The sequence below is a fragment of the Orcinus orca genome, chromosome 15 (genome assembly GCF_937001465.1).
Source record: "Orcinus orca chromosome 15, mOrcOrc1.1, whole genome shotgun sequence".
NCBI lineage: Eukaryota > Metazoa > Chordata > Mammalia > Artiodactyla > Delphinidae > Orcinus > Orcinus orca.
In genome coordinates, this window is record NC_064573.1 from 5,439,631 (window position 1) to 5,455,302 (window position 15,672).

At 38.2% G+C, this 15,672-nt stretch overlaps 1 protein-coding gene across 3 annotated transcripts in view; it reads left to right on the top strand.

The window, feature by feature from the left end:
- NETO1 (neuropilin and tolloid like 1) overlaps positions 1 to 15,672 on the top strand; it is a 100,491-nt gene that overhangs the window by 74,546 nt on the left and 10,273 nt on the right. For 2 of the 3 annotated variants that reach the window (XM_004280005.3, XM_004280006.3), the window contains exons 8-10: positions 11,507 to 11,620; positions 13,673 to 14,231; positions 15,195 to 15,269. In XM_004280005.3, coding sequence (XP_004280053.1) covers positions 11,507 to 11,620; positions 13,673 to 14,231; positions 15,195 to 15,255 — 734 coding nt within the window. In that variant the 3' untranslated portion in view covers positions 15,256 to 15,269. Of the gene's footprint in view, positions 1 to 11,506; positions 11,621 to 13,672; positions 14,232 to 15,194; positions 15,270 to 15,672 lie in introns of those variants that run through there. The other variant, XM_049697938.1, reaches the window with a different exon arrangement.

A 15,672-nucleotide genomic window follows, 5' to 3' on the forward strand; every position in this document is an offset into this window, starting at 1 on the left:
CAATGACAATAAACAATGTATGTTTGCTATGGAGAAAGGAAATTATTACTCCAAATCGTTAGTCTTTGAACTAACAGAATCACAAGGCTGAGGCTATGGTGCTTTGTCGATGCTTGGCTTTCATCCTTATTTACTGCAAGTCCTCCTTCAGGGAGTTGGCATGTTCCATAATGAGACCAAATATACATTAATACCTTTAACAAAATGATGAGTCTACCCTAACAACTGTTGCATATATGTGTGCATCAGCTATGGAAACAAACCCTGGACCCCATGTCCAGGTCCTAATAATAGAGTGCAGACCCCAAAGAAATATAATATCCTAGTTACTGTAACTAGAGTCACATCTAATTGCACACGATGAATAAATCATGGGGTAGCTGACCCAATGCAGACATAATCATAGTATAAAAATGTATAATAATTAATTGGCATCAAATGGAATGGATAGATCGTGACGTGGTCCTTGCCCTCTGTGAGGAATGAAATGGCCTCTATCTATGGAATATAATTTTCTCCTGAAGGTGCTTCTCTTTTCATAATAGCGTGTCTTTTGGAACAGTAGGAATATGCAATTTTAGCAGAGAGATTGGGGGGATCTAATAAATGTGAGTGGGATTAGATTGTGAATAGAATTTCTTGTATTAGAAAAAAGATTAAGCTATAGCTTAACAATAACACTGGATATCTTGACTGATAACTAAGTCACATTGGAACATAGAGTTTTGGAAGCAGATATTGATTTTTCAAAAAAAAAATATGAAGCTGATGAAAGAGATGACGAGAAGATGCACAAACCTATTTCTGGCCTCAAATCTGGTCAGCATTTTTCAAGTAAAATGACATCTCCTCTAATTGCATAGCCCAAGGGCCATTGCATGTTTAAAGTATGGTGGCAGGGAAATTATTCCATTCATTTTGGGAAAAACAAAACAAAACAATTGTTTTGGGAGGCAATTCTAATGGCCAAATATATTTAAAATTTTTTTTACATTTTCTTTTTCTGTGATTAGAATCTCACCGTTAAAAATGGTGTTTAGCAGCAAGCTCTACATTGTTTTAATCCAGTTTTTGACGTCTTTGAAAGCTGACGCAGGGGCTCACTCATAATTGGGATCTCTGATGTTTTAGATATTTTCTTCCATCAAGTTCATGAAGAAAAGTTTAGCTATTCCTTAGACATTAGAAGCATTGTTAGAATTTAATGAGAATATGGCATATCCATTTTACTGCTTAAAGAAGTTTTGTTCCAGTGTCTCGTGGACAAGTATTTATTAAGGACCTACGATACGGCACCTGATGTTCTGAGCGCAGTGATAAATTAGTGAACAGAACAATGCCTTTGCCCCTCATTCTTATTAAAGGAAGCTAATGATGTACAAGAGAGTAACTTTAAAAAGATGAACTCAAATCCTAATAAGTGTTGTGGAAAAACACAACACGGGGTAATGTGCTGGAGAAGGATGTGGGCATGAGTGCCCTGGGTTGTGTTGGGTGATCCTTGTGCTCAGAAGTAAGTTGGGCAAAGATTTGGGGTAAGCAAAGGGGTACCAAGGAGTTTGAGATTTGATTTCACTTTATTGGGAAGCTTTTGGAGTGTTTTAAAAGGGGATGAAACTCCATCGGATTTACACTTAAATATCCAAGGCTTCTCTGGCCACTGTGTCTGTGGATCCGTGTAAGAGACCATTTGGTGAAAGACCACTCAGAAGTACCAGTGGAGACGTTACCAAGAGCCTGGAGTTGAGAGAGAGCGGACAGACCTACAGGACAGTTTGATGTGGGTGCCAGGGCAGAGAGGACTCAATTATGACCCTGAGCCTTTAGCCTGGAGCGAGGCGATGCACCTTAATAATGTCGGGAGGGGGCTTCCCAGGTGGCGCAGTGGTTGAGAGTCTGCCTGCCGATGCAGGGGACACGGGTTCGTGCCCCGGTCCAGGAGGATCCCACATGCCGCGGAGCGGCTGGGCCCGTGAGCCATGGCCGCTGAGCCTGCGCGTCTGGAGCCTGTGCTCCGCAACGGGAGAGGCCACAACAGTGAGAGGCCCGCGTACCACAAAAAATAATAATAATAATAATAATAATGTCGGGAGAGTGTGTGAGGGGGGAATTGAGGCAGGGAAGAGGACTATAGGATGATCACCGCTATCTAAACCCATCCAGCCATATTCCATTTGAGATGGTAATTAGAATGCCAAGTGGGGATGTTACTTAGGGATTCGGATGGACCGAACGAATCTGGGTCTCAGATAGGAGTCAGAGCCGGAAGTGTGAGCCCATGAGAATGAAGCCAAATGCAGCCTCTGTACTCTGACACCAAATTAAATCTCAGAGACAGTCTTGGGTGAAGTAGAAAAGAATCACTTTATTGCTTTGCCAGGCAAAGAGGACCACAGTGGGCTAATGCCCTCAAAATGTGTGTGGACCTGGAGGGGGTAGTGAGAAGTTTCATAGTCATGGTTCAAAGAGGGCGTGATCGGCTCGTGGACTTTCTTCCGATTGGTTGGTGGTGAGGTAATGGGGAGTCAGCATCATCAACCTTCTGGTTCCATCCAGTCGGGGGGGCTACATGCTCGTGGGCAGCATACCTTTAATTTCTCCCACCTGCTGGCGGTTTCAGTATATGTAAAACAGCTCAGAAATATTAAGTATATCCCTTGAGGGGGGACCCAGACCCTGCCTCTAGGCTGCTCTATTGTTTCTTTTGACTGGTCCTCACTTCCCTAATTAACATCTATTTAAACCTGCTCCTTGGAACTCAGGGAAGGTTATGGAGGCTGAATGAAGCCTATTTCCTGTAATCCAGAAATGGGGGACACAGAAAGGCTTTTGTGCCCAGGAGCCCCAGAGGGTCCTGCTCGGTATCACCGGGAGCCTGACTGCAGGGGTCAGCCGAAAGGCCTCAGAGGGCAGGGAAAATCACCTTTGCACCTGAAAGATCAAAATGATTATTGAATAAAAGTAACTGAGTTTTTCAGTGTGCCAGATTTTGCTATTTAGTAAAAATTAATTACCTGAATATATAATGCAGGTACCTATCACATTTACATAATTATAATAATTTTAAGCTTTGTTCCCATCTCTCAGGCAAAGAAAGTGATAGACTGTAGAGCCTCTAGACTGTCAGAAAATTTTAATAAATCAGTATCTTCAAGGGTGATACAAGCTGAATTCAGGAAATGAAGCAAGGACATGTAAACGTACTCCCAGCTCTTTCCTCGTTCTGATGCTTCTCCATGCATTTTTGTGACCATTTCCACTCCAAGTTATGATTGGGAAAATAAGAATAAAAAAGAGCAGAAGTAGAAAGCTCAAAGACATGGGTGTGTGTGTGTGCGTGTGTGTGTGTGGGGGGGGGGTCTATTCTCACACAGGCCAGCACATAGAGGCGTGAGCTTTTGACAAACCTCAAATTAAAGCGGTTAAAAGATAAGAATTTGAGAGAAGCAAGAAGCAAGGAGAATACCTGTGGAATGAAACAAGATATGGGTTGGGGGCTGGGAGACGGGGTGGGGGTGGGGGCGGCAGGAGCGTCTGATCTGAAGCCCCAAGCAATTTTTAAATGATATAATGATTTTTAAAGAAAAATAGGATCGAGCATCTCTTCTATTTCCAAATTTTCTTGATGAAATATGATGTAACTTGACTTTGAGCAGATCTACCAAATGATAGTTTCATTAATAAGAAAGCAGAGGTATTTGAAATATCAAGGTTTCAGAGAGAAATCTGACAGTTTTTATTTTCATTTTGTTTTAATTTTCCCTGAGTGGAATTTCTGGACTTGAAAAGCAAGGTAGTGGGTGAGGAAAGAAATGACTCTAATAGAATGAGCATTAGTGCTGGTAGCATTAAATAGCAATTATGAATTACGTGGCTTTTAATTACAGAATTGGAGCAGTATTTATAAGCATGTGACATGATCCTGAAAAATGATGATATATCCATGATTAGACCTTTAACATTATAAAATATATGTTTGGTGATTCTTTATTATATTTTAAAATAAAATTTCCTTTATTTTGAGTGTGTGGCTGCCCTTCTTCCTCTTGTCCTCCTTAACCTAATTAAAATATGCCCAAAATTCGTTTGTTTGTCTCCTGATAACGTTTTTACTCCTTAAGAATCAGCAATATGTAGGTATAAAGGTTGTTTGTCTCAGATGCCGTCATGATTTAAGCATCTTGAAGGACTGAAATGCTATTTCACTGAAGAATGGTAAATGCTCCCCACCTAGTGGGACGAATGGGAACATATGAGGATTTAAAACTAGACAAAACGTCCAAAAGAAAACAATGAATTCAGTGAAATATTGAGTTCATTAAGTATCTTTAAAAATAATAAAGTATAACTATTATTTGAAATCTATTCTTTTACTGGTTAAAATTTGAAAGATAAAATAGACTTGTTTGGATTAATATTTGGCTTTTTTTTTCATGAAAAGTTATCAGATTTTTCCCAATCATAAGAAGTAACTATATGTGTATATGTTTGTGTATATACACACATATGTATGTGCATATATGAAAAAATTTCCCAACGAAAATTAAATATAACTTGTAAATATCCTAGACATAGTCATTGCTAACATTTCAGCTTAGTATTTCCAGTAAAATTTTTCGTATGTTTGTTTGCATGTGAGGCTTTATAATTTGAAACAATTTGTATCCTTATTTTTCACCCAACTTTATACCTCAGTAATTTCCATACTATTCTATGACCCCTTAAGAATTAAGAATCCTACCACTATAATGATTTTTGAACACTGGGGCAACACTTGCCAAGCTTTTGTTTTTGTGTTGTCTGTTAAGTGGTATACAAGTAAAATAGAGATATTTGGATTAAACAAGATTAAACATATGCTTTTGGGCGTATGCCTTCTCTAAACAAGGTGCTGAGAATTACCAGAAGGGTGACGCACAGGAACACACTGGATTTCTCAGTCTTCCTACTCTGCAGTACACATCTTCCTTGCCAGAGCAAACTGTTGAGTTACATTTCATGTTTCCAAAGAATTTGTTTTGCAATATTTACATAACTGTTCACTTAAGGTATTTTAAATTGGAATTTTAAAATTGGGCTTAAAGGACCTTTAGATGATTTCAAAATCTGCATCTGTGTATTGTGTTTCTCTGTACTGAAAATTCTGTTAATACAATTGTAGGACAAATGTCACTTTTATCCAAGCCTCCGTTTCACAGGATCACTAAAAATTTCAGAACACTCCTGGATTTATATTGGACCCAAAAGACCAAGATCTAGTCTCTTTTACACACTGCTTGCCTTGGTTTCCCAGGATGGGACCTGAATATCTCTCTTTACAATTTGGTGTTAGAAAATGCATGTTATCTTGATGGTCTTGTTATTCTGGGAATGATGGAATATCACAAATACCTTATATAGCGAAACCTTCCTCCTATAAAGTAGTACAAACGTTTAAAATCTCCATTTGCTATTGTATCGATATTTCACATGCGTAGATTCTGTTTTGCTTCTTTTTTAGAATTGAACTTTAATGATATTTTACACTGGGTATGAGTGTAGCAAAGAAATATACCCCCAAGATGTTAAAATATCTCAGTCAGGAAGTCACAGTTTTAGGAAAGTCCTGGGCATGTCTTAGAAAGGTGTGTTTATTGTGTACTTGGATATAAAAAATGGAGACTGGTTATAGACTATTTTTTTCTTTTTACATGTAAATAGTACAGTAACACAGAATCAAAGACCTTGAAGCTGAAGGGCTCTGGTGTATTGTTCACTTTGTTTTCACATTCAAATATATTACTAAGCTCATATAATGACTTTTAGGAGAGCCAGAGGGTAAGAACCTTCTGCAAATTGTAAAGTTAATTGTTTGTATTACCTGTCATTGTGCTACTTCATGTACTATCAGAATTAATTTAAAACCACTTTTTGAATCATAGAAGGGAGTTGTCCACTTAGTCCTTGGGATTGAATTTTTGTGAAATACATAGTTTGCTAGAATAAGGACTTGGAAGTAGATATAGTAGGAAACTTATTAAAATAAGCATTCCCCTGTCGTTTTTGAGAAAAAGATGCTTCATTATGCATTAGTTTATTTTTCAGTTTCTTACAAGTGACTGTAAACTGGGGTGTTGTAGAACGTGTACACACAGGTAGGGTGGAAGGCACTGGTGTGGTATGTCCAGCAGCATCCCTTTAACTCTGATTGGTCAGTTTCCATGAAGTAATGATTGTTAAATATTTTAAATATTACTCCCAATATAACATCTTATTGATCTAGCATAATCCATTTAATTATATTAATTTTATTACAATATTTTACTACCTAAAGAATAACTATCTGCTGTTTTGTCACATGAGAAAACCAACAGTTCTATGTATAACTCATCTTTTTAAACAGCGTTTATTGCGTGCTCTTCTGCATAAAGGGCTGTGCTCTGTTCTTTCAAATTTGCATATTCTCATTTAGTCTTAACAAGAGGTCTGTGAACAACTATCGTCACTTTACAAATTAGGAAATTGAATATAAATCACTTAACTTTTATATCCTGTATCTCCTTAAACTTATCCCATTATATAGATGTAAACTGAAAAGTGGAAAAATTTAAGGAATATTTGCTCAAGATCACACAACTTAGAAGTGGTGAACCCAGGATTCAATCTCAGACATTTTGAATTCACAGCCTCTGTACAATACTTGCCTTCTAGAACAGCTTACTATGACAACTACAGTGCTTGCGTCCATATGGCCAGCACTGTCCTACATTCTTTGCATAGTTAAATCATTTAGGGAAGCATTATCTGTCTCCCTATTTTATAGATGTGGTAACTGAGTAAGTGCTCATGGAAGACGAGATCTCTCCTTAGGAATTATCACTCCCTACAGCCTGAGACGCAGCCCTACCCGCTGTAGTGTTGTCAGGACTCTACCCCAGGATGAAGTGCCTGGAGAAGCATTCTCTAAGCTTCAAGTTCATGGACAGTTAACCTGGTCCAACAGGGACGCTTTGCACAATTGCGTATCGTGCAAAGTGTATGTGTGTATGAGAGAAGAGGGGAATTCTTCTTTAGAATTGAACTTTAATGATATTTTACACTGGGTATGAGTGTAGCAAAGAAATATACCCCCAAGATGTTAAAATATCTCAGTCAGGAAGTCATAGTTTTAGGAAAGTCCTGGCGTATGAGAGAAGAGGGGAAAGTTGGGAAAGACTCCTTTGCAGTGTTAAAATATCCATTTTCTATGTTACCCGAATGATTTAAATCAATAACAATGCTGTGCTTACACATATGACATTCTTTTGGCTGACTAGCGTATTTCACTACATTCCATTTCTGGCTTTTCTCAAAAAGAAACACTTAGCATTAGATGCGGATGATAAAATGGTGATGTTCAATAAACCCTTCCAGAGAAGTGAGTTTGCAGTAGCTGCAGTCATTATGTCTAAATGTGCTTTTAAATAATTCAGAGGCAAAAAGCAATGCGAATACTTTCTTCTGTGTACTTAGTTTTTAACATCAATATGAGGCTGTGTTTGCTATTCTGAAAGCAACAGAAGACCTAGTCCCAGAAATGAGTAGATTCATCTGATCATGGTAACTGCCTGTGTGAGTTACTCTGAATTTTGAGGATTACGTTATTGGCTGCCCTTTATTATTGGTAAACCTTAATTTTGAGTTTCTTCCAGATACTTTTAGGGAATAAGGGGGCTGGTTTTTAAGAGCCAATAGCTTTTGACAATTATATTGAATTTCTAAGTAGACTAAGTTCTCTAAAAATTGGTAGAATATGTGCTTTTCCAGCAATAGTAAGAGAGCCAAATAAATGAATGGGATTTAGTTTCTGAGAATATCACAATTTGTATTGTATTTGAGGGCTAATTCTCCACAGTAAACACACCTGTGAGAATCTTCTGTTCTCTGGGATACTCAGGTCGGCAGCCTGGCCAGAGCTAAACTTTTGCTCAGTGATATTAATCAATTAAAAATATCTGTTGACTATTTACTCTAAGCCTAGAGATATTAAGCCACATAAGAGATTACAAGTAATTTTTTTAAAAGCATGTCCCTAGCCTCAAAGAACTCATGGGGAAGGATGATAAGCATATACTAAGTGCTAAACTCTTTTAAAAATTGTAAGTAGAATAGGATTTAAGGAAAAGATAATTTTCTGATAGATTGGAATGATATTTTCAAACTGTAAAGATCATACAGTTCTGATATGATTTGCATAGTAGAGTGGAGAATAGGTATTCCAGGACAGAGAGAGGGAGGGAACTATATGGCCAATGAACCAAAGATCTCAGGAACGTGTGGGGAGCAGTGGGAAATGCTTATGTGCAGAGTGTATGTACTCAGACACCCTTGAAGGAGCAGTGAGGACATGGCTTGATTTGGGAGGCAGGAAGCTGCCGTTTTATGCTTTCAGCAGGAGGTAGAGCTAAGAATCTTTATTGAACTATTGTGTGTCTGCCTTTATATGAGAGAGATATTCAGATATGCAATATAAAGAAAATTCAGAATCCAATCGATTTTATTTTTGGTGCCTATGAGACAAAATTAATTTTTGTTCAAGGGGTATGTTGTGATACATTGGTTTCTTAGCCACTGCTAAGACTTCCTTGTTTGTTTTTGTTTGTTTATTGTTTGCACAGCAGTTCTATAGATGTAGCAAAAGTAAGGAAGAAAAGATGGAGTAGTACTTGGAATAATAGTGATTTTTTTAAGGGAGGATGATTTCAGTTAACTGGCACATTTGTATAATTATTTGATGTAAAGTAGTGTGTCAGGAATGGGATTCATTGACGGTACTGGATGATCTGTTCCATTCCCAGTCAAACCACCAATATTTAATGATAACTGATACTGGCACATTGATTGGTGTTTTGTAAGACTTTTGCAATAGCAGCAGAAACAGAACCAAAATTACATTTGGAGAATTTGGAAGCCAAATCTCTAGTGTATTTACTAACATACTGTTAGTACTAACATACTTCACTGTTGCAGAATGCAATGCCATTTTTATCTATATATTTAAAAATTTAGGGCTTCCCTGGTGGCGCAGTGGTTGAGAGTCTGCCTGCTGATGCAGGGGACGCGGGTTCGTGCCCCGGTCCGGGAAGATCCCACATGCCGCAGAACGGCTGGGCCCGTGAGCCGTGGCCGCTGAGCCTGCGCGTCCAGAACCTGTGCTCCGCAACGGGAGAGGCCACAACAGTGAGAGGCCCGGGTACCACACATACACACAAAAAAATAAAAACAAACCCATCCTATTTAATAGTAATTGTAATAAATTTTCCAGCTCATTCTGGAAGGTCAATAAATATGCTCTTTTCGAGGTATTCTTTACTTGATGGATTAACTGTACTTTCAAAACCACTGCAATTTATCAGGTAGTAAGTGGATTTTTTTACATTTTCTACTAAAGCAATTTGCAGCTGCTCTAATCTATTTGCGGAAAACTACTTTTTTGTTCTGTGTACACGTTTTGACAACATTCATTACCTGCTAAACAGACCATATCAGTTCTGCAAAATGGTTGACTACAGAAATTCAAATTTAGTTCCTGACTGAAAATCGGATTTTTGCAGTAATAGATTGGATCATTACATTTCACACTATAAAAGCTTTATACCATGTTGAAAGCAGGAGCGCAATAAAACGTTCAGCATGATACTTTTCAAAATGACTACTGCATCTGCATCTTTTCTACTCTTTAATACTTTGTTTTTCAAAACGACTATTACATCTTTTTTATTCTTTAACCAGGGACTTGAAGGCAAACAAGGCAGAAGGAAGAAGAAGCTCTCCTGGGAATTGGAACTGGGGGGGCGGGTAGGGGTAAGGGCTTGGAGAGTCGGGGGAATGCTTGGCTCAAGTTACCTTTGTCTTTGCCACACTTTTGATTTTCAAGACTTGATCATTTTTTTATTTTAATAAATGTATTTATTTTTGGCTGTGTTGGGTCTTCGTTTCTGCGCGCAGGCTTTCTCTAGTTGCGGCGAGTGGGGGCTATTCTTCATCGCGGTGCTGGGGCTTATTGTTGTGGCTTCTCTTGTTGTGGAGCACCAGGCTCTAGACGCGCAGGCTCAATAGTTGTGGCTCACGGGCTTAGTTGCTCCGCGGCATGTGGGATCTTCCCAGACCAGGGCTCGAACCCGTGTCCCCTGCATTGGCAGGCAGATTCTTAACCACTGCGCCACCAGGGAAGCCCTTGATCATTTCTTTTTTAATGATTCCTCTAGGAATGTTAAAATATATTAAATTACCTTACGCAAGGCATTTTCTTAACAATTTTCATTAATATGGAAAATACATTTAAGGGAGACAACTTCCTTAAAAAAAACAACCCTGCAATAAGCGGTTTTGAAGGTGAAAATTAATTATAACATGGCTGCACTGTTTAGATAATATTGATCATTGATAAAACTTTACTGACTGATGAACCTCTGAAAATTATGTGTTTTGTGTCTAATATATTTTTCTAGAATACCTATCCTTAAAAGGGCCACAAAACTATAACCGAAAAAAATCAGGGCTAAAATTACATTTTATGAGATATGTGGGATGATTACAAAGATAAAAACAAACACTACTTTAAAGGACTGTCTACATCAAGCTATAATGGCATCTAAGCTATAATTCATAGTGTAGCATTACTCTAGAGATGCATTATTATAAATGACCAATTACTCTGACAATGAAAGAAGTGTATTTTTTTGTAATATTGAAGTCATAGCTAACATTAGACTTTGCTATATTAGACTTGTCACTAATTCTCTTATTTTTATAGCCAAATTGTATACTTCTTGGAATTCTTATTTTACCTCCCAATGCCCTCAATGTGCATTGTAATCTGGAGAGCATGGACCATTGTACCTAAAGTCAGTAGAACGTGTGATATATATGCAAAGTAGGCTAATTGCATCACCGTATATATTTTAAACGTTGATGAGAATAATGTACATTTTTCTTATGTTGTTCAGAATAAATTTTCCCTTGTTCTGAATCTCCGTGATATTCTTTGCTTCTTTCATATGCTTAAATAATATTATACTTTCTTAATTAGTATTTTGTAAGCCTATACTTTCCAAAATATTTCAATATTTCCATTAAACTAAATCTTTTTTGCACAGGACAACCAAATTTATACATACAGAATTTCAGTGTAAAGCATAATGTTATGCATGTGGTCGGCACTTAAGTTTTGCTAAAGGAATGCACCAAGTTAAATAAAAAAAAGAAGAACCCATATGGATAATGTACTTCATTTTTATGATGGAAAACTTCTCGTGCCAGTTTTATAAGCTGAGCACATCTAGAAGAACTCTAGCTCTGTTAGTAACGCAAGGAATAATTACCGCTATGGCAACACTTCTGAGAATGGAATGTCAGTTCTACCATTTTTCTCAATTTGACCGCATGTTATCACACGAATCTTTTTGTTTTTAGATTTGCAACGTGAGTGATTTACAACTGAGCATCAGTTAAAACTTTTTTCTTGCCTTTTTCTTCTCCTTTTTAGCTCCCTGCGAAGGCAATACATTCTTCTGCCACAGTAACATGTGTATTAACAATACGTTGGTTTGCAATGGACTCCAGAACTGTGTGTACCCCTGGGACGAAAATCATTGTAAAGGTAATCATTCGTCCCTGGAATCTGCAAAATCCCTCTACCTGTACCGTGGGAAGAAGTTTATCCAATGTTTATATGTATCAGACAGCCTTAAAAATATATTGTACATTGGCTTTATGAACTCCTGTAGGTTTTATAATTGATTTGTTAGCCTTTTCCTTTGCTTTTACTAGTGCTGTAACCAGAAGTTTTCACATTCCCTAATGCGCAGTGGACTGTCCTTAGCACTTGATGTTCATTGGCAAATCTCCTTTTTGGAGCCTGCAGCAGGGCATTGGAGCTTTTCATGCAAAGCAGCGTTTCCTATCAGAAGCTCCTTCATCTGTGGCTGCACCTCTCACTTATCCAGTCCGTCTTTACCAGACATAGTGCACATACTCTAGAGATAAAAGTGTATTGAAGGAACATTAGGTCTTTCAGGTACCTAAAGCCACTTACCTCGACTTCAATTTTCCTACCAAAACGCTCTTCTTCCTCTCCAATGAGAATCGCTTCCAATGTTCCGGCTTCCTTCTCTAGCCTGTACGCAAAGGTTTGTTTACATAGAGAGCATCCCTCGGCTTGGTTATGAATGTTGCAAGTTTTGGTTAAGCTCAAAGTGCCACATATCCTCTTTTGTTCAGATCCAATATTAACCAGTTTGCAAAGGAAAAGAAACGGGCAAATAACGCTCCATGCTTGATGTCCAATATCTTCTATTAAAACGTCCTCTGTGGATAGAAGCAGAGAGACATTGCCACAGTACCCATGGTGTGCAGAGTCAATAAGAGAAGCCGATCCAGTATCAACTATTTTGAGGAGATGGGCAATGATCCATGTTGTGTCCAAGGGACCACTTTGGAAGGGATGGGAAATTAAGCATTTTGTGAAGAACCTTATACAGCACTGTTAGGGATTCGTTCTACCTGCCTAAAGTGGGTCTGTTCCCATGGTTCTTGGTGGCCCACCTTTCTCCATGGACAAAACCTCTGCGCCACTGCTCTGGATGGTAGGGTGGGGCAGGGACAGTGGCTCACTTCTTTGAGAGGAACACCCCTGCTTTATGAAGAAGGCACTCGGTGAGGATGGAGAAAGGGGCCATCTGGTCTTCTGCTTGTCTCTTCAGGGAGCTCGACACTGTGAGTGAGCTGCAGCCAGTGTGACCGGGGCCCTGTATTCTCAACCTGCTGTGCCTGGTGTAGACCTTCTTTCCTACCAGTGGGGCCTGGGAGGAGGAGGGGAGACCCCACATTCCAGCCACTCCTGCCTGGAATCGAGCATCTGCAGTATGGATCTGGGGGTGGAAAGGGCATTGAGAAATGCAGGTGGCTCGCCCTTCCTGGGGAGGTACTGTAGCCCCAGACTGGGGGCCTGTAGGGAGAGGAGGCTTGTGTTGCCTGAAACCACCCTGAGTAGACCTTCTACTGGGATAGAAGCTTCTATTGGGTGGAGGAGCTCAAAGGCCACAGACCATCCCTGTTCATAAAGAAATTCAGTAGAGTTTCTTGAATAAATGTACCTCCCTTAAGACAATTTCCAGAAACCTTAAATGTTATTTTTTTAACTTTTACGATGATGGGGAAAGACCCACAGAAGCCCTCATGCCAACATCCCGGAAGTGTCTGTCTTAAAGTGTAATCACCTTCTGGTATCAGAATACTGTTACTTAGACTTCAGTTATCCACATCAAGAATAAGTTCAAAACAATTTAGGTATATTCATGTTCCCATTAGCAGAGTTTGTGAGGTTTCTTATACCAAGAGAAATGTTTTTACCATTACCAATTGATTCGCAAATGACATCCTAAAGGTTTTATAAGACGTTCTTCAAAACATATTTACATTTAAAGTAGGGATGCTGTGCAACGGGAGAGCGTTTCTAAGGCTGGAAGATAGGGTTCTTGTGAAAAGTGAAACATTTTGTTTCTTTTTAAAGACTTGTTTATGTTTAAGACAGTGAAAGTTTTATGCTCAGCCTGTTTCATTTAAAGTTCTCCACGTACGTCTGACTACCATATTAACGCGTGGTGGGTTGTTTCTTGTTTTGTTTGTTGTTTTCACTCTCCTCAACGTGTAGAAAAGAGGAAAGCCAGTCTGCTGGACCAGCTGACCAACACCAGTGGGACTGTCATTGGCGTGACTTCCTGCATTGTGATCATCCTTATTATCATTTCTGTCATTGTGCAGATCAAACAGCCTCGTAAAAAATATGTCCAAAGGAAATCGGACTTTGACCAGACAGTTTTCCAGGAGGTGTTGGAACCTCCTCATTACGAGGTATGCACCCTCAGAGGGACAGGAGCTACAGCTGACTTTGCAGATGTGGCCGATGACTTTGAAAACTACCATAAACTGAGGAGGTCCTCTTCCAAATGCATTCATGACCATCACTGTGGATCACAACTGTCCAGTACGAAAGGCAGCCGCAGCAACCTCAGCACAAGAGATGCTTCTGTCTTGACAGAGATGTCCCCACAGCCCGTCAAACCCCTCATCCCACCTGTGAACAGAAGAAGTATCCTCGTCATGAAACACAACTACTCCCAAGATGCTGCAGATGCCTGTGACATCGACGAGATTGACGAGGTGCCGACCACGAGTCACAGGCTGTCTCGACACGATAAAGCCGTCCAGCGGTCAGTATCTCTAGATTTTTTGATGAAAACTATAACCTGAAGACTGAAATGCTTCCAGAATGTTGTGTTCTATTTTGTCTTCATTTTTCAGTTTCTCTTTTTATTAATGACTTAAAGCATAGTATTTCAACTTTTGCCTCTTCTTTTCCTTTTTCCGTGCTCTGCGTACTTTTCCTAAATCCCGTCTGTGTACATACGTGTATGTGTGTGAGCACACACAGACCAAAGAGATTTCATTTATTTCTATACAGATATAATATTTATTTCTATAAAAATTATGGCTCTAATTTTTATGGCTAATTTGCTTCCATATGGTCATAAATGTTGCTCCAATCAATATTTATAGATTTTAAGATACGAGATGATATTTGGAAATAATTGCCTTACCAAGATGGTTAACCCATCTTGTTGAATAATTTTAATGTAAAAATAACATATTTTGCAATATAATGTATTATATTTTTGGTATGAAAGTTAAAACACTTTTTTCCACATATCACATAATACATTACAAATTGCATATGATAGCATGGTATGCTAAAACAAGTAAACATTGATATTTAAATGTAGCTAGGATTAGTAGAAACAGTTTTCTTTTAATATGGAGACAATATTATCTATATTGTATTATTAGGCCTAAAATTAGTAAAAGTCTTGAGGAAAGAAGATTTAAATTGAGAAAAATATTATTTCCAATTCCCAAATCCAATCTTCCTATGTTTTGTTTTGCATGCTTACTAGCATTTAGTTTATTTTGTAAATGTACGTAATTCCTCAATTCAGTATATATTCTCAAAACCTAAACTACTTTTAGTTGATTTAATATTTTTGCATGCTGATGGAAAAAATTTTATTTCCACAGTTTTATGAATTTTTAGGAATGCTTTTAAGTAAATATTTGTGTGCTTATTTATTTTTTGTGAAAATATTACTTTGTTGAATGAAATAGCCATAACATTCCAGGTTCTGCCTCATTGGGTCTCTAAGCAAACATGAATCTGAATACAACACAACTAGGGTCTAAAAAGAAAATTCAAGGTAAGCAAATGCCCTTGGTTCCTTCTCCGACTTTGTTGTACTCTGTTTTGTTTTGTTCTGTTGAACTTGTCTTGTAGTTTTTTAGGGAATGTGCTATTTATTCATTCTTTCTTGAGATATGTGTTTCATAGCATTTCACAATTAGAAATATACGGGATTCAATGCTGATGGAAGGATGATTCTTAGTATACGTACCTTTAAAATAAATGTGAATATTCTTACCATCAAGCATTGCACCACAATGCTATTGAAAAGGAGGTTAAGTTAATAAGTTAAATTTTATCTATTTTAAGGTAAAGATACAAAATTGGTGAAGTCTTAAAAGAAATACCAGAAGAAACCCAAGGTTTTCATAATTTAAAAAAATTGAATACTGTCTCAATATAACTGAAGTCAGTATATA